Genomic DNA, 19,832 nt, shown 5'->3' on the forward strand with positions numbered 1-19,832 from the left:
GAGGACTTAGAGCGCATTGGGAATTGGGCATTCCAAATTGAGGAGAAAAAGAGAAAAAAAATATTTTAAAAAAAGGAAACTGTAATTAAATTACTGGAAAATTCAGAGTAATCCCTTACTTTATTTTTTCAATGAAAAAGTCATTTTATTACTGTAATTAATTACTTAGTAATGCATTACACCCAACATTGCCCATGATGTGAAGTGTTGCATTAAGTTTAGTATCAATTCTCAATCTTGTGAATATAATATGATCATCTCTATTTAAGTTATGATTGATTTTATTTTGTATTTTATGGAAATGTCTGCCATTCTGACATGCATCTCAATACTTCTGCCATTTATTATAGCAAGCTTCTTGAATCAAATGCTTTCCTTCTGCCCTGCTTAAACTGACTGTTACGTTTATGTTATCCCATTTAAGTGCTTTCTTGGCCATTTTATCTGCTTTTTCGTTTCCTTGTTCCCCCACATGTGCTGGCACCCACATATAGTGTCCCATCCGTTAACCTCCCAAAGTTTCCAATTTTAAATTCTGGGACATAAAATGCTGCACCTGTTCGTCCTGAATCAGGGTTTCTTTTTTAACCATCAGTGTACACGGGCAAAAACGCATAATGGGCAGTACTAATATGTTCTAATGTTAAAGATTTTATATCACTTCCACTCTCTCCTTTTTGGATACTGTCATGTAATTTAAAGTCAGTTTTAGGTTCACTGAATAACCAAGGGGGCATTGGAGATATTGCAACAGTAGGTCCAAAAATTCTACAATCAAATATCATTTCTTCTGCCCATTCCTGATCCACTTGAATATTTTGCTTCACAACTTTCTTCTATAACTTTCCTTGCCAGATGTTCCTTATTGTGGTGCTTTAAATTGATCCAATACACCATAGATAACTTTTGACGCCATATATTTAATGGCATTTCTGACAACTCCACCTGCATTGCTACTACTGGTGTTGTTTTGTTTTGTTAGCTCCTAAAACGCATCTTAACTCTCTAGCTTGAATAATGTCCAATTTCTTGAGTAAGGAATGGGATGCAGACCCATACACAATACATCCATAATCTAAAACGGAGCGAAGAAGTGCATAATATATACCCATCAATGACTGTTTATCTGCACCCTACTCCTGTCCTGCTACACATCATTCTTTTCAATATATTCAATATGAATTTCCCATGTCAGTTTACAGTCGATCCATAATCCTAAATATTTGAACTTTATCATTCTTTCCAGTGGTTGTCCATGCATATGCAAGTGTACATTTGGTTCTATTTTATTCCTGGTGAAGAACTGACAGCATGACTTAGATATAGACAATTTGAAACCCCATTCTAATGACCATCGTTCAATCCCTATTGCTTGCTGATTTTTGCGGTAATGAATGTAACATTTCTACATTGCTCCATCACCTGCGTATAATGCTGTGTTGATATCTGGATTTACTCCTTCAAATATATCATTACTCATAATAGTGAATAATATGGGACTGATAACACTTCCTTGTGGTGTTCCATCCTCTACATTAACCATATTTGATAGTATATCGCCCACTTGCACTTGAATTGGATGACCAAACAGAAAACTCCAAACCCGGTTATAGGCTACAGTCTTCCCTAAATTCCAGTCTTCTGCATCTTTAATAATAATCCCTCTTTCCATGTCATATCATAAGCTTTTTCAGTGTCAGAATACACTGCTACCAGTACCTCTTTCATTACTAGTGCCTTTTTAGCATCTGTTTCCATCCTAACATGTGCATCAAGAGTAGAATGTCCAGGGTGAAAACCATATTGGTAAGATGTGGTTAGGTCTTTGCTCTTTAAAACAGAGTACAACTGATTTGCAATCATTTCCATTAATTTACAAAGGTTAGATGTGAGGGCAATAGGTCTGTAGTTCCCTGCTATTGATGGTTCTTTTCCTGGTTTGGCTATAGGACTATAGGCTATTATGACAGCATGTTTCCAGTCCTTTGACAATCTACCTTCCACACACACCTTATTAAAAAGATCCAAAACTGTCTTGAGCACTTCATCTGCATATTTAATCATAATCTAACATAACCTGTCTTTCCCCGGAGCAGTGCGGCCAACCCGAGTTAGTACTCTTTTGAACTCAAGCATCTCAAACTTAACATCTAAAGCTGTCTGTCCAATTGGTTTCTGGTTATATATGTCTTGATGCTGTTCTGGAATTTCCTTTCTCCTTTTCTTATACTTGTCACCTGGATTTTCAGTACTATGTGCTTTTTTAAAAGTTTGGACTAACAGCTCTGCTTTTTCTTCTTCTGTTACTGCTGTTCTCCCTTCTCCTATTAGTACTGGGATATTATTGGATCGATAGACCCCATTCATCTTCTTTAGCACACTCCACACATCTCCCAGCTGCGTTTCTCTTCCTGTTGAAGAGCAAATTGTTTGCCAGTATTTCCTTTTAACCTGCTTGATAATTCTCCTCGCCTGTGCTCTTTTCCTCTGATAGTTAAAGAACGATTCAGGTACTAAAGTCCTTCTCAGCACCCTAAAAGCTTAATTTCTTCATTTAATAGCTTCAGTACATTCTTCATTCCACCAGGGAACAACCTTCTTCATTCCACTACCCCTTGATGTAGGGATAGACTCCTCTGCTGCTTTAATTATGATGGAAGTTAATTGATCATTGCATTCCACGCGGGGTGACGTCACAGTGCAGCTGATCCTGCGCCACATGCTTACAGGCGTGCGTGACATCTGACATTCTGTCCCTAATATATGTTTTGGATTAACGTGATTCTACTGACTTCTATTGTAAATGTCTCACTGTAACCCAGATTTTTGCTTTTTTTTTTTTAAAGAAAAGGAGGGACGAGTCGAAATAAATTTTTGTGGTAATCAACATTATGCCACAAATGCTGTCGACTGAGCTTAACTTTTGTTGAACCAGGAATATTCCTTTAATTAAAAAAATACTGTATCATCTGTTACGTATCTGATGGTAATACAATGGTACTGATTACACTATGTAACACAGTTCTTGGTTCCTGGGTAGTGTGTTATTTCCTTATTGCTTTGCCTCAAAAGTATAGAAAATGGCTATTATTCCCCACAAACTTTGCTTTTGTGACCAGGACAGTGATATTTTGAAATGTACCTATTTCCAATGAGAAAACGGGCGAATTTGTGTCTTTTCGTTCACATAAAGTCAGAAACAAACAACATATGAATCAAAAATCCTTCTTTATCTGTGGTCCGACGAAGACACCGGCTTTGACCTCTGCTTCAGACAGCTTAGGGAAGAAGTCTCGAAGGTACTTGAAGGCTGCCGACTCCTTATCTAGAGCTCTGACAAATTATTTCATAAGCCAAATTTGATGTGCAATGGTGGCATCGGCACCTTCCGGAGGTCCAACCGTGGCTCCCACTTGACGTTGTTCCTCCCCACAGAGAACTCGGTCCGCTGTGGCCAGTCCCGCCTGTGGTAGTGTGCCTTGGTGTCCCTGCTGTCCCAAAGGCAAAGATAGCAGGAAACTTGGTAAAACCACCATGGAGACCCATCAGGAATGCCACCATTTTGAAGTCTCCTATGACCTCCCAGCCGTACTCATCATACTTCAAGGCGTCCAGCAAGGTCTTGATGCTGTTGTAATCCTCTTTGAGGTGCACCGAGTGAGTCAGGGGAAGAGACGGGTACTTGTTACCATTATGGACCAGCACGGCTTTGAATATTACTTTATGTGAACGAAAAGACACAAATTCACCCGTTTTCTCAATGGAAATAGGTAAATTTCAAAATATCACTGTCCTGGTCACAAAAGCAAAGATTGTAATAGCCATTTTCTATACTTTTGAGGCATAAGCAATTAGGAAATAACACTTACTACCCAAAAAAAAAAAAAAAAGAAAAAAAAAACAATTTTGTTACACAGTGTTACCATATTAATGCATAGCCTACCTTGATACTCTAAGAAAAATATATATTTTTAAGATTTACGCACTTCAGTTTCATAACAAAATTACAACAAATTGTATTGATTAATCTTTAACCAAATAAAATTGAAAAAAAAAAATTATTCATTTAATTTAGTTAAAAATTACATCATTCAATCTGATGGACCTAAAAACCTAAAAATATTAAAAATAGTCTAAAATATTTTTTAATGTATTTTCATGGTACTCCAGCACTCGAATGTACTGGGATTACTATGATAACTGTCCAAAAAGCATGATATTACGATGGTACCATGCCCAAAAAATATGGTGATACCATAAAATACTTTTTTGTAAGCAAAGGCCTTCAATAACACTAATGTTTCTAGCTGCAAAAGACAAAATTAAGATATTTAAATATTTTGTATTTATTTCTTATTTTGTATTTATGTGGTTATGTCACATAAATAAATCTTAACTTGTCGGTTTATGTAATTTCATTATTTTTTGTAGGCTTACAACATTAAACATATTTGTGACAATATCAAAAACATGCACAGTCTTTATTTTACATACTTAACAAAAGAAAACTACAAAGGTACGAAAACAAAGAAAACTATTATTATTATTATTATTTTATTTATTGAAAATTATTATATTGTTCACTCTGGATGTAGTTTGTCTATTGTTGTATATTATGTTTCATAATTAAACCTATGTGCAATTGGTAAACAGTTTAAAAGTGTTTATGTATAAACACAAAAAAATAATAATAATAAATAAATAAAATATATATATATAAATATATTAGACTATTTTAAGGATTTCAATTGCACAACAATATTCTATTAAATTGAATTGTGTAATTTTTAACAAAATCAAGTTAATAAAATGTAAAATTTTGAGGTTTTAAAATATTTTTTATTTTGTTAAAAATTACTGGAATTTATGGCATTCAAATGCATGAATCTTACAATTATTTTTTATGATACCTGTCTACTTTTCCAGCTGATTATGATGGTATTTATTAGCTATGTTTAAAAAATGTATATAAACCCATATAGATTTCTATTTCCATTAAATCATGAATGCAGGCCCCTGTTATGTAACAAATACCCTGATAACACCTCTGTCGATGATCTAGTCTTGGATGACAGGCAGAGAAAGGGAACATTTGTCTAAGAGCAGAAACTCAACGCCATAACCTTTATTTCCACATGACACCCAATACCTGCAGCCTGTTACATGATAGCAATGTGTTAACAGTTTCCAGAGCAGCTCAAATATTTATACTGCATCAGTTAATCAGCAGAAACATCTGTTTATTATTGAGATAAAGATGTGGAGAAAATCTGTTCATCGATGATTTGTTTGTTTGTTGAGAATTGCATTTCCTGAATTTCCTAAAGTGCTTCCTCCTATTTTTTTACTCTTTTTGTCACAAACGTCAAATGCCAAAACTCTGAAGTGTCTCAAAGGTCATGCTGTCAGTCAGAGATCGGAGCGACGTCCCCTCATTGAGTGGTGCGGTTAGGGAAAGATTTCCTCCGGGAAGGAAGGATTTAGACAACACCCTGTATCACATTACAAGAGAAAAGAAGGAAAACCATATGGATGTGTTGAAGAGCAGACAACTGAGCTGAATAAACACAATTACACACACACACACACACACACACACAATTTAAATAACAAACACATTCACATCCACATATATATTTAAATTAATGTCCACAAACACACTCTTTGATGAAATGTTAAAAAAGTGTGTTTGTGGTGTAAGTTGACTGCACCTTAAGCAAAACTTTGCATGCTTTTAGTTTACCATATAAGCATGTACAAGTCAGCTGATGGATAATAACATAAATATAGTATATGTGCATTGTGCATTTTTTATTACTTATTTGACTGTGCATCTTATAAAGTGGTATTTAAATTGTTTAATTTTTATATTGATAAATGCATATGGTGTTTGTTGACATTTTATACTATTTATTTTATTAAAGGTGCTGTAAGTGACTTTTTCATAGAACAGTTTTTTCCTACTCCCTGAAAGATATAAATGAAATAAGTGTACTGAGATATCTCACCGGTCTCTGTGACAGCTTTAGACTCTGTAAACCGCAAACAAAATGTGTCCACGGACAACGACGCATTCTGTCTCTCATAGTATTGTAGTTGCAGCGAAAGATTGAGGCATAATGCCATTTTTATGCCATGTTGCTCATAACAGTTGTCAGTTGAGGGTGCTATTTTGCTGCTGTTGTTTTTGACAACCGTTTCTGCTTATGTCCTGTCAATAAGGCTCTTTTGGTATCTATGGAGGGCGGGGTTTTCGACAGAGGAGGTGTGGCTAATCCAACGGCTCATCTTGTGGAAACTCTAGTACGGCTAAAATCTCTTACAGCATGTAAATGTTTTTGTTTTTTGCCTACAATATGAAAAGTTCTTTGTTTCAGTTGTCTTGCATGCAACACTTGTATTTTGTTATTACTTGAGTAAAAATATGAAATACAGTACATTTATATTATGATATTAACGCATTAACTATAACCAGAACCAGACACACAATCTGAGTGATATAGTTCTTATCACTAAAGAGACCCTTTATCAGTGAATAAACACTTTATAACACTTTATAATAACTTGCATTAGTGTGTCATTAAACACATTATGTCATTAGTTAATGTACATCAATATATAAATATATTTGAAAATATATTACAGTTTCATGGCATTTAAAACCATCTGAATGTACAATAACTGGCAATCTGTTTTGAATTAGAATAATAATGTTTGTTAAAGTAATTAAAGGAATGTTACGGGTTCAATATAAGTTAAAGGTGCTGTAAGCGATTTTAGACATTATAGAATTTCCACAAACTGAGCTGTTGAATAAGCCACGCCCCCTTTTCCCAAAACCCCCCATTCCAAAGATACCAAATGAGCTTTATTGAGACTGACACAAGCAGAAACAGTTGTAAACACAACAGTAGCAAAATAGCGCCCTCAGCTGACAACTGTTATGAACAACATGTCATAAAAATGGCATTAAGCCTCAATAATTCGCTGCAACTACAATACTATGAGAACGTGCAAAACGATTGACAGGCAGAATGTGTCATTGTCCGCGGACACATTTTCGTTTGCTGTTTACAGAGTGTAGAGCTGCCACAGAGACCAGAGAGATATCTTACAACACTTATTTCATTAATATCTTTCAGACAGTAGGACATTTTTTTGCATACCTTTCCATGAAAAAATAGCTTAAAGCACCTTTAAGCTCGATTAATAGCATTTGTGGAATAATGTAGATTTCCACCAAAAATATTGGACTTTAAAATAAAAAGCAAAAATTGCAGTTACAGTAAGGCACTGACATTGGAAGTGAATGGGGCCAGTCATTAAACATTAAAATCTCATTGTTTCAAAAGTAGCCTATAGCTACGAGACGTAAACATTATTCATGTTAACATGATTTTAGTGTGATAAAATCGCTTATTACCTCATGTGTAAAGTTATTTCCCGTATTATAACTTTGTTGTCATAACAATGAAACCCTGTAATCCCGGTATTGGATATAACTTTACATAGAAAAGGTTAATAAGTGATTTTATCACACTACAATCATGTTAAGATGTGTAATGTTTACTTAAAAAAAAAGTTACAGTGATGCACTTACAATGGAAGTGAATGGGGCCAATTTTGAGGGGGTTTAAAGGCAGAAATGTGAAACTTAAAATTTGTATAAAAGCACTTTGTTTATGTATTGTGTTTAGACCTTTTAAACAATGAGTATTTTAATGTTTACGGATTGGCCCCATTCATTTCCACTGTAAGTGCCTCACTGCGAGTTGATCAACATTATGCCACAAATGCTTTTGATTGATCTTAACTTGTATTATGTTACTTTAAAATGTAGCTATTATAAAAGGCTTTTTTCATGAATGGGGGAACTTGTATCTTACACTCCACCCCCTCCCCCTGTATTCACAATACATACTGCAGTGTTAGTTCATATACATGAGGAGGCACACAGACACACATCTAGTCAATGACACACACAGAGCTCAGAGGAGCGCAGCCAGTCTCTAACACTCCTCATGAGGAGATCTTGAGTTGATCAGGAGCTCATTCAGTTTGGATCAGTACTGGACTTTAAAGTGTTTCTTTGTCTGAAAAGGATCATTGGAGGACAGAATGGAAAACATGTGTGAGGTAAGTAACTTTACATTACCTTTATACAACATGCACCAATAATCATCAAGTCTTTTTCATTTGTATTACTTTAATGAGTAATAATGAATAATAATGATGTTTTATTTTAGTAATAGTGTTGTGTATGAATTTAGTAAGTGTTTCTGTTGCCTCCATGCATGCATTTTTCTGATACAGTATATATGGTGAAATACAACAATAACATTTACTTAAAAAAAAAAAGTTTTAAGGTTAATGTAATGCTAATATAATGATGTTTAATGCAATTATATAAAGTGTTTACAGTCTAAAACTGAATAATTGACCAAGACGTAAACCTGATCATAAAACAGGGCTGATTGATTTTCAGATGAGTAAAAAGTCATTTTATGCATTATGTATACAGTATAAAACAATAAATATAGGCTATCTGCCATTTTTCTCTTTAATGCATGAATGTAATTAAACTAATATTAACCCTCATGGTCTGAACAACCCTTATAATTGCTAAAAACAGAAAACAAAAAAAAAACATGCTTGATATAATTTTATGAGGACTGACTATAAACAAAACTTTATCTTGATGACATGCTCAAAAAGTTACTTTTGTTTTGTTTTAATGCATTTTACTAAAATTCTGGTCCTGCTTTATATTAAGTGTCTTTAACTACTATGTACTAACATTAAAATACATACAATACATTGTATTTGTTGTGTAACTACATGATGATCTGCAAAATTCTTACAAGATTCACTTTTGCTGCTACTGAATTTGAGGTATGGATGGGTTTAGGGGTACGGGTTAGTTTAGGTAAGTGTAACAAAGATCCAACTCAAAAGGGTATTTATTTTCCCACATTTTTCAGTGATTCACAAAACTCAAATTATGCTTTTCAGCGTAACAAGAAATTATGATCACTCTCTCTCCTCCTGACTAGCGCCTGACTCGCTTTTAAAGCTCGTCTCCACTCTCACTGCAATGACAAACAGCTGTTAAACAATCATTGCCAGGAGATGATCCTTACCCTTCTTATCTCCTGATCTCGCTAACCACGTCCCCACCACCACGTACCCCCATCGCCATCTGGCCTGCCCAGTACTCCCCCCCATTTCTGGATAGAAAGCCTACAACAGCCATCTGCAAGGTGGTTTGGAAACCACCTTGAACTTAAAAGGCTGAAGAGCCAGATGCCAATGGGTGATCCACGCATTGGTATCCTTCATGTGACGGAGCCACTGGAATGGGACGTGGTCCAAACAGAGGGTGAAAGCACGTCCCAGGAGGTAGTACTGAAGGGTGAGAACCGCCCAGACACTCCTTCTCAACAGTGCTGTACCTTGCCACTCTTGCCGGAAGCTTCCGGCTGATGTGCATCACCGGGCACTCCTCCCCCTCAACCACCTGGGAAAATACCGCACCCAACCCCCTGTCTGATGCGTCGGTCTGTACAACAAAAGGGAGAGAAAAATCAGGAGCATGTAACAATGGCCCACCACAAAGCGTAGCTTTCACCTGCATAAAAGCCTGTTGGCATGGCTCCGACCACTGGACCGGGTCTGGGGCTCCCTTTTTAGTGAGATCGGTCAGCGAGCTGGTGATGTCCAAATAATTAGGCACAAACCTTCTATAATAGCCAGCCAGCCCCAGGAACTGTCTCACCTCCTTTTTGGTCTTAGGTCTCGGGCAGGCCACAACCGGTGTGCAATTTTGGGGGCGCACCTGCCCGTGACCCAAGTGGAACCCCAGATACTGTGCCTCCACCCATTCAATTGCGCACTTCTTAGTGTTTGCCATGAGTCCTGCCCATCGCAGCACCCTCAAAACTGCCCTCAGATGCTGCATATGCCGCTGCCATTCATTAATGTATATAATGACGTCATCCAGATAGGCAGCAGCGTACGTAGCTGGGGCCCCAAACAAACTGAACAGAAGGGTCACAAATTGGTGTAAGCCAAACGGTGTGGAGAAGTCCATTTTCTTGACATTGGTGTTAAGGGGATCTGCCATAACCCTTAGTTAAATTCAGTGTTGAATAAAAGCGAGCCGCGCCAAACCAAGCAGTTCATCAATACGAGGCATTGGGTATGCATCAAATTTAGATAATGCATTGACTTTTCTATAATCCACACAGAATCAGACCGAGTCATCGTTCTTTGGAACTAGCACCACCAGGCTGGCCCAGTCACTGTGGGATTCTTCTATTACCCCATATCGAGCATGGCCTTTAATTCTTCTCAAACCACATTTTTTGTGCTCGGGTAATCGGTAGGGATGACTACGCACCACTACCCCTGGGGTTGTTTGGATATGGTGTTTTTATGAGGTTCGTATGACCAGGAAGGGGCAAGAACACGTCCGAGAATTCTCTTTGATTATGGTCTCTATAAGTGACGGGGTGCAGCGATTGGCTTTTAAGTTCACCTCCGGCCTGAGCTCCTCCCTCTCCGGTACCAAGGTTGAGGTGGAAAATTTGCCATGCTCTGCCCCATCCATTAGTTTAACCTCATAACTGACTTCCCCAACTCGCAGTGTGACCTCAAAGGGCCCTTGTAAATTTGCGAGTAATTTAGAGCTTGATGTGCGTAGTAATACAAGGACTCTATCTCCCTGTGTAAATTCCCATAGCTGAGCTCCCCTGTTATACAGCAGGGTCTGACATTCTTAAGACTGTAGCAAATTCTCCTGTGATAGTTTCCCCAATGTGTGGAGTTTTGCTCTCAGGTCAAGAATGTATTGAATTTTGTTTTTGCTGTTTGAAGGTCCCTCCTCCCAATTTTGCCTCATAACATCCAAGACACCACGAGGCTTACGCCCATATAATAATTCAAATGGGGAGAGCACCATGGAGGCTTGCTGGACCTCTTGAACTGCTAATAACAGGGGTTCAAGCCACTTATCCCAATTCCGAGTATCTTCGTTCACGAACTTATGAATCATGTTTATCAGGGTTTTATTAAACTGCTAGACTAAGCCATCTGTTTGTGGGTGGTTGATGCTTGTCCAAATTGATTTAATACCCAATAGTTCATACATAAAATTAGTGCCTTGATCAGTGAGGATTTATTTCAGAATCCCCACTCGGGAGATAATTCTGAAGAGTGCCCTTCGCAACACTACGTGCTGAAATGTTGTGTAAAGGCACTGCTTCTGGATATCGCATTGCATAGTCCACCAGAACCTGCCCTAAGTGACCCGCCATCAGATTACAATGAGCCATCTGGAATCACATTTCCTGACGGCTCTTCGGTATCAATAACTGGGTTGTATCTTCCTTTGTCTCAGTGTCCTGCATCACTCGATACAACTGGTCATTTATAATAGAAAAGTACGAATAGGCAAGTGCAATGTCTGACTGAAGATGATGACCATCAATCACTCTCACTTGGTCGAAGGCGTGCCTAAGAGTCTCGTCTCGTGTCTGCTTCAGAGGGAAATCCCTGCCGGGGAATCCTCTAAGGGCTGGGGAAGCCGAGACTTCCCCCTCCCTTACGTCATCCTGATGCAGAGCTGACGTAGATGGCTCTGCCTCCCCAGCCAGAGCATCACAAATCCCACACAGAGACATTCTGTTACAGGACCCATCCGCACAAATTTCCCTTAATAGAGTGGAAACGCTGTCCAATTCATGCCCAAAATTAGCGGATGGGTGAGATGGGGACTAACCTCCGCCTCAACACTATGCTTTTGTCCACAAAATTGAATCGTCACGGTCACTACAGAATAATCGTGGATATCCCCATGCACACACCTTACCTTCACCTTGTGACTAGCACCCAAAGCTTTGTTTGAACCAGGCATTGATGGATGGAGGTTTGGCTGCAGTCCAAATCCACCAAGGCCTGGTATCTACCCCCTGAAAGCGTTGGCGCTGCTGCTTGGGTGTCTGGCCGACCCGTTGCAGGATGGCTTTTTTCAAGTCGGCATACACCAGGAGGTTCTCCACTGGTAACTGCTGTGCTGCGAGTTGGGCTTCCCCTGACAGCAGTGGAATTAACCGGACCGCCCTCTGGGTGCTCGGCCATCTGCATGCCCCCGCCGTCTGCTCAAAGAGCTCCAAGAAGGCCTCCGGATGCTCTAGGGGGCCCATCTTGACCAGTGGAACCTGGGGCGGGGTATGTGGTACATCCCAGCTTGATCGGGCGGCCTTCGTGCGTAGGAAACCCGAATCAATGTGCCCACCTCCATCACTGGGCACTGTTCCCAGAAATGCATGGGCTACCCGCAGCTCCAACAGACCAGCCCAGGCTCCACGCCAATGCCCATGACACCACCCTGGGAGTGAGAGCAGAGAGGGGCAGGGGAAACCGGCAGGTATTGCAATCCCAGGAGTCGAGGAGCCGGTATGGGAGGAGGAACAAGACAGAAAGCAGGAGGAGGAGGGGAGACAGGAGAACAAGAGAGAGAGAGAGAGAGAAGGGTCTCGGGGCTTCCCGGCTTGCCACCATGTGGTCCTCTGCCAACTGGATGGCTGTTTGGGGTGACGCAGGGCAGTGGCACTGGACCCACTCCACTGTCCCTCTCGGAAGTCGAGCGATGAACTGCTCCAGTACCACCAGATCAATGACAGCTCCGATGTCGCATTGCTCAGCCAGCAACCACCTCTGGCAGGGATCTCAGAGCTGTTGGACGAAGGCGAACGGGCGGCCGATATCACCAGTGGTCAGGGAGTGAATGCGTTGGCGCTGCTGCTTGGGTGTCTGGCCGACCCGTTGCAGGATGGCTTTTTTCAAGTCGGCATACACCAGGAGGTTCTCCGCTGGTAACTGCTGTGCTGCGAGTTGGGCTTCCCCCGACAGCAGTGGAATTAACCGGACCGCCTTCTGGGTGCTCGGCCATCTGCATGCCCCCGCCGTCTGCTCAAAGAGCTCCAAGAAGGCCTCCGGATGATCTAGGGGGCCCATCTTGACCAGCGGAACCTGGGGCGGGGCAGTAACACCCTCCTGGTGCAGCAAGCTCAAGAGCTCAATGAATCACTGCTCCTGTTCGGTGCGCAGCTCGAGGAGGGCCTGATACTGTGTCTGGTGGATGCTGGCGGGGGTCTTGACCACGTCCTCCAGAGGCGAGTGATCCATGGCGGCATTCTTTCTCGCTTAATTCCTGGGTTTCGGCACCAGTGTAACAATGTTCACAGTTAGGGAAAAGGAGGAAGCGGGAGACGGCGAGATCCAACTCTAAAGGGTCTTTATTTTCCCACACTTTTCAGTGCTTCACAAAACTCAAATAATGCTTTTCAGCGTGAAAAGAAAGGATGATCAAACATCAACACACTGCTGCGTGCAACTCTCTCTCCTCTTGACTGGTGTCTGGCTCACTTTTAAAGCCCGTCTCCACTCTCACTGTGATTCTCACAATGACAGACAGCTGTTAGACAATCATTGCCAGGTGATGATCCTTACCGTTCTCTCCTCCTGATCTCGCTCTCCATTCACAAACCAGTGCCTGACCACACCCCCACCACCACAGTAAGGGTTAGGTTTAGGGGTTAGGTTAATAGTGTAACTACAGATGTAATTAAATGCAGGTACTTTAAATGTAAGTACAATGCAACAGCACATATATACATAATAAGTACATTGTATCAAATGCTTAAGTAGATAGTAGTTAAAGGCACTTAATATAAAATGATTCATAATGTGTTTTTGCTTAGATTTACTCTACTGGGTAACAGTCAACTTTCTCTTCACTGTGCATGAGAAAAAAGAAGCTTAAAACTTCATTTGCATTTGTCTAATGGGATTTATTAGGTCAGAGAGAAAGTTTCATTGATTTAATTGGATGATAATTGGTTGGTTTGGAAATTATTCTTATTTTTTTTTACATACAAATAGCATTGGGGTCTATGGAACAGTAAAAATGAAGAAGGGAAAGTCAATGAGGGATATAAACAAGTCTGAACTTTATAGATGTACTGCGTAATGGTCAGCGAGAAGTGTCACGTCGTTTGGCAGTTCTGCTGGCCCTCATAAGAAAAACCCCCTTGAGAAATGGTCGTTAATTTATACGCCACTCGTGTTTCATGGGGCAGTTTGTAATGTCATATCTTGAGCTTTCCAGGGAATGTGGCAGCTCTGCTTGCGTCATTCATACGGTGGTCAGTCTGTGTCTGCTCAGAAAGTCGATCTGTGGGCTCTTTCCGTTTCAATGAACCAAAACAACTCCCTTTCCACAACCCTGTAATGCAGCTTTGGGTTTTGTATTTTTATTAGTGGTGTTTGGTAGAGGGATAATTCACTCAAAAACAAAAATTCTATCATGTTGTTTCAAACAAACATCTCCTAATGTGTAATTCTCCTCATGTAGATGTGGAAACGCTGACGAGGGACCGTAAACAGGTGCAGTAGAACGGAAAGACTGCGAATGATGCCGCAAAACATGCTGATCTTCGACCCTGCGATGCCCGCTGAGCCAGTTAAAGACGGCATGACGATCCCTGGAACCCCTGAGCGAATCCTTGCTGAGAAAACTAACAACAATGAGGCTCCTCAACAACCACAGCCACTAGCGACATCAGTCACCATCCCTCTCGTCAACGAGGTGCAGTTAACGGCGGCCACCGGAGGGGCGGAGCTATCCTGTTATCGCTGCACCGTGCCATTTGGCGTGGTGGTTCTGATCGCGGGCATTGTGGTGACCGCCGTGGCATACAGTTTCAACACTCACGGTTCGACCATTTCGTACTTTGGACTTGTGCTGCTCTCAGCCGGGCTGGTTCTGCTTGCTCTGAGTGCTGTTTGCTGGAAAGTTCGTATGGACAGAAAGAAAGAGCGAAGAAGAGAAAGTCAAACGGCTTTGATGGCGCACCAAAGAAGCATCTTTGCTTGAGAATGGAGATCCCAAAATGACTACAGAACCAATTACTCCATCGCGTCAAAACCTTCACAATGGATGCGTGAAAGCATTTTCAGCTCACTCTCGGAATATGTGCTGATGTACAAGAAGGGACGAGCTCGGATGAACTGTTTGCGCATGAAGTAACTAGGCCATTTACGTGAACAAAATCATACGTTGAAGAAATTGTAGTTGGAATTGACTAACGAAAACTAATTGTGGCTAGAAAGCAGTTCGTTTTAACACATATCTCCATCATCATCATGTTGAGTTACTGCTGCCATTATCAATAAAAAGTTTACGCAGACCAGTTGTTTTTTCGCGGGCACTAATAATGCAACGCTAATTGCACCAGGCAAAATGCATCGATTTTGGTGAATAAGGTGAAAGATATCAAAATGAAAAGTGCTGAAAAGAACAAGCATGTTACATGCACACCAACATGCAGAATCAACAAAAATCACGTTTACGTTGTTCTCTGCTTTTGACGTCAAAACATAAACAGTCATGAACAAAAAATTTGCGCACATCGGATAAGCCAGTATGAACACAGATAAAGGTGTTTACATGAAACACGAAATCGGGGTAATGGGCAAATATCTACATTTGGCAATGATTAAACTGTTTTGGACCTAAAGGGGCGGTCACACTTGGCTTTAAGCTCGCACATTTTTTTCAGACAACGCAACAGACTAAGTGATGTCTTACAGGAGGGCTTTTGGTGTAAGTAAATGATACATCACAAATAACAAATAATATTGTATTTAAAATGTTAAAATATATTATCTACTTACTATCCTGCAGCTAAATAAATACGCAGCTTTGAAATCTATATTCTTTGTATTGAGCCAAGATGTCAGAGTGTGCTGTTTCGATCTTTTATTGGTCACGCGTCCTCTCATCATATGAATTCGCAGGTCAGAGTTCGCCAAACTTGAACTCTTGTACGCAACGGAGTACGAAATTTCTTTGCATGAGCTTGCGCTTCCAGTCTGCCGCATTCGGATATGCTTGAATGGGAGTGAATTGAGCGCAAAATATAGTGTGATCGCTCCATTAACAGTTAAACATCTTAAACTGTTTATGACCGTTTATAACTCAATAAAGGAAAGCCATTTAAGACATTTACATGACCACACCCAGTGTTGGCTTATTAACCATAATCGGCATAAGACCTTACATTGTGCTTTTCAACAAAATTCGGTTTACCAATGGCTTTTTCACAGCCTGTAATAACACAACATTAATTGCACAATACAAATAGCGCTGACTTTTGTGAATAAGGTGCAATATAAAAAAAGGTGCGTCCCAAACCACACACTTCTGCACTATTCAACGGCATTTTGTAGCGTAAGTAGTGTGAGTAGTATGTCTACACTTACAATGCAGCAAAAACAAGTGGACTTTAAGTACCCGGATGATGCACTTTTCCAACCATCAAAACAGAGTGAGGAATGTTGGACACTTCATGTCCTCAATGCACGTGGCTTGCCGTAGATAGCGGAAGGGGCGGAGTTACCTGGCTGCAATGCTGGCCTGACAAAACAGTTGTAAATAATGAAGAATGTAGCAGCTAGCAAAACTTCAGTGAAGACGACACCTTACAAATGTGAGTTGAATGCTTTACCATCACCCCAAGCTGTGTGAATATGTACGTTGTTTAAGATACAAGTGTTGAACTGAAGTTGGCTACCGAGCTAAAGCTAGCGGCAACACATCACGTGTGCTTGAAATGTCACTTCCATCAGCTGTTAAACGGTGATTGCTTCCATGTACCACAAAACCGTTAAGTGCTCCATTTGGGATGATACTACACTTTGAAAATGTATACACTACATGGCTTAGTGCATATTATATTTTGTAAGTGCAGAGTGTATTGTGTGTCATTTGGGACACAGCTAAAGTGTCTTTGCGCTGAAAAGAATGTGCACGTTTACATGCACACCAATACACTGATAACAGTTTATTCAAATAAATTAAAAAAAACGCAAGAAACCCATGATTACATGACATTTGACATTCTGATTATTCTCTGCTTTTGATGTCAAAACATAAACAGGAGTGCCCACAACACTTGCACACCTTGGATAAGCTGATAGGAAAGTCGCTAAAGGTGTGAACATGCAACGTGAAATCGGGGTAATAGGCAAAAATTCCCCCAAAATGTTTGCTCTCACTGAGTCTCACTGAGACTCGCAACTGCATGTGTCCAGATGTTCAGACACAGCTGGGACACTGGTTACGCTTTAATGACCTTTAGTGCAAACTTGCGCAGTTAGTGATGGACAGAATGCAGCGCTAGCCAAAAGTCGCTCATTAGTGCTTTCTTTCTTTCTTTCTTTCTCTTTCTTTCTTTCTTTTTCTCTTTTATTTTATTTTCCTGTTCTCTATTGATCTCTTTACCCATCAGGCAGGTTAGCTGGGATGTGAGCCAAGGCAAATGTAAAAAAAATGAATACAAGTAACCGCTGGGCAAACCCAGAGAGGGGGAAGTGCCATATTAATCCCCGGCTGTTTCCTGTCCATTTGGGTTAATGGAAAGACACTGTCTGAGACATTAAGGAAAAGGAGGTGAAAAAGAGGAAATGAACAACAATGATTTTTCCTCATTGAGAGCGTCTTTCACTCGGCTACTCTATATGTCAATAAATTATCAACTTTAAACTTTATCACAGACATCTGGTACTCATATCACTTGCATTATTATTTATGTATAACAAATGGATTTATATTTTATATTATTAAATCTATTTTGCTATATTGTACTTCAGATTATGAGGCAGACATACGACATAAATAAAGTGTTAAACGCACTCTATTTGAGTTATGGTTTATAGCTATGTGAAGTCTACTTCTACTAAAGTCTACTAAAGACTATTAACCACATAATAAACTTTTTTTTGGATAAGTATGCACTTTTGATCATTTTAATGAAATGCAAACAGTGAAGAAATTAATTATTGATCTTAAATATGACTTCAGGTTCTTAATCTTTGGACTCTGTAAAATAAAAAGTGTTTTAATCTTTTATATTTGTAACCATCATTTAGTTTCTTCCATTATGTTTGACTTTGTTTGTGGAAATGTTATATCTGTAAGTTGTCGACAGAACTATTTTTAATAAACTTTTGGAATGATGAATGTTTTATTTCATAGCATTGTTCGGAATTATTTTTTTGACATTTTGTTTTTCTTATATATATACTTGTGAAGGCTGAATTCTAAAACAGATTCTGATTCTGATACTGATACAGATAAAAAACTATTTAGATAAAAACCGATAGCTCAAGGCAGTTGCATATGTAGGCAGTAGACAGCAAGGCAGCTCACCAGGTTTTGGTTTTGAGCCACAGTCATTTCATGTGTGTACATTGATTAAAGCAGACTGGCTTTAATTATTTCTCCAATCACTCATGACTCGTCACTTTGTTTGAAGTTCCAGTCAAAGTGTAATTTGGGTCAGGTGGAAAAAACACCATTCAATGTAAAGCGCTCTTTCATGTGAAATGCTGTGAGCGATTAAAACTTTCAATAATGAATGGAAGGAAATGTTGCTTTTGTTTGCAATGTGTTCTGTAGGGCTCCGTGACTGACTGTGCTGTATATTGTGTGCATGTGAACACTAGCAATCAGCTGTGTTTTGACTTTAATGCACATATGAACATGAAATGCAGATTTGTTGCTGAGGTTTGTTTTAAATGAGTTAAACATTTCAGAAGTCAAGAGAGGAGATTTGTTTTTCTATTGATAATAGTTCAACAAAATGTATTTTTTTCATTTTTGCAAAGCATCACCCAGGCAATCCCAGAGAACACAACAGTAACCACATAGTGACATGCTAAAAACACTCAGAACACACTAACAATGCCCTAGCAACCATCCAGAACACCCAAGCAACACACTAACAACCATTTAGAACATCTTGGCAATCATAAAACAACATCCTAGCAGCACCTTAGCAACCACCCAGAACACCCTTGCAACCCCCTAGCATCCACTCAGAACACCCTGGCAAACACCTAGCAACCACCCAGAACACCATTGCAACCACCTAGCAACAACACAAAACACCCTACCAAACACCTTGCAAAACCATAGCAACCACCCAGAAGGCCCTGGCAACACACTAACAACCATGCAGAACATAATGGCAATTGAATAGCAACACCCTAGCAACCACCCAGAACACCCTTGCTACCTTCTAACGACCCCCTAGCAACCAATGAAACAGGACTCCAGACTAAAAAAATGACTTAGGAGCCATTGGCTCACACACCCTAGCAGCAACCACCCAGAACACCCTAGTAACACACCTGCAACAACTCAGAACATCTTGGCAATCAGAAAGCAACACCCTAGCAACCACCAAGTACACCTTAACAACCACAAAAAACACATTTGAAACATCCTAGCATCTACCCAGTACACCCTGGCAAACACCCTAACAACCACCAAGCAACACCCTAGCAACCACCCAGAATACCCTTGCAACAACCTAGCATCCACCTAGAACACCCTAGCAAACAGCCAACTAACGAAGCCCTAGCAGCAGCCACACAAAATTACCTAGCAAACATCTTGCAGTGACATAGCAACCACCCAGAACACCCTTGCAACACTCTAACAACAACTCCTAACATCTTGGCAATCAGAAATCAACACCCTAGCAACCACCAAAAACACCCTTAAACCACCTAGCCTCCATCTATAACACCCTAGCAAACACCTTGCAACACCCTTGCAACCACCTAACAAAGTCCTAGCAGCAACCACCCAAAACACCCTAGCAACACACTAACTACAACTCAGAACATTTTGGCAGTCATAAAACACAGAGAACACCCTTGAAACCACCTAGCAATGCCATAACAACCACCCAGAACAACCT

The 19,832-nt window shown here is 40.1% G+C and overlaps 1 protein-coding gene across 1 annotated transcript; it reads left to right on the forward strand.

Moving 5' to 3' along the window:
* Positions 1–7,936: 7,936 nt before the first annotated feature.
* LOC127452019 (transmembrane protein 100-like) lies at positions 7,937–19,603 on the forward strand. Its single transcript, XM_051717146.1, has 2 exons — positions 7,937–8,136; positions 14,417–19,603. The coding sequence occupies exon 2, from the start codon at positions 14,474–14,476 to the stop codon at positions 14,936–14,938; it is 465 nt and encodes a 154-aa protein (XP_051573106.1). The 5' UTR covers positions 7,937–8,136; positions 14,417–14,473; the 3' UTR covers positions 14,939–19,603.
* The last annotated feature ends 229 nt before the right edge of the window (positions 19,604–19,832 follow it).

This window comes from Myxocyprinus asiaticus, chromosome 14 (assembly GCF_019703515.2).
Source record: "Myxocyprinus asiaticus isolate MX2 ecotype Aquarium Trade chromosome 14, UBuf_Myxa_2, whole genome shotgun sequence".
In the NCBI taxonomy this organism is placed as follows: domain Eukaryota; kingdom Metazoa; phylum Chordata; class Actinopteri; order Cypriniformes; family Catostomidae; genus Myxocyprinus; species Myxocyprinus asiaticus.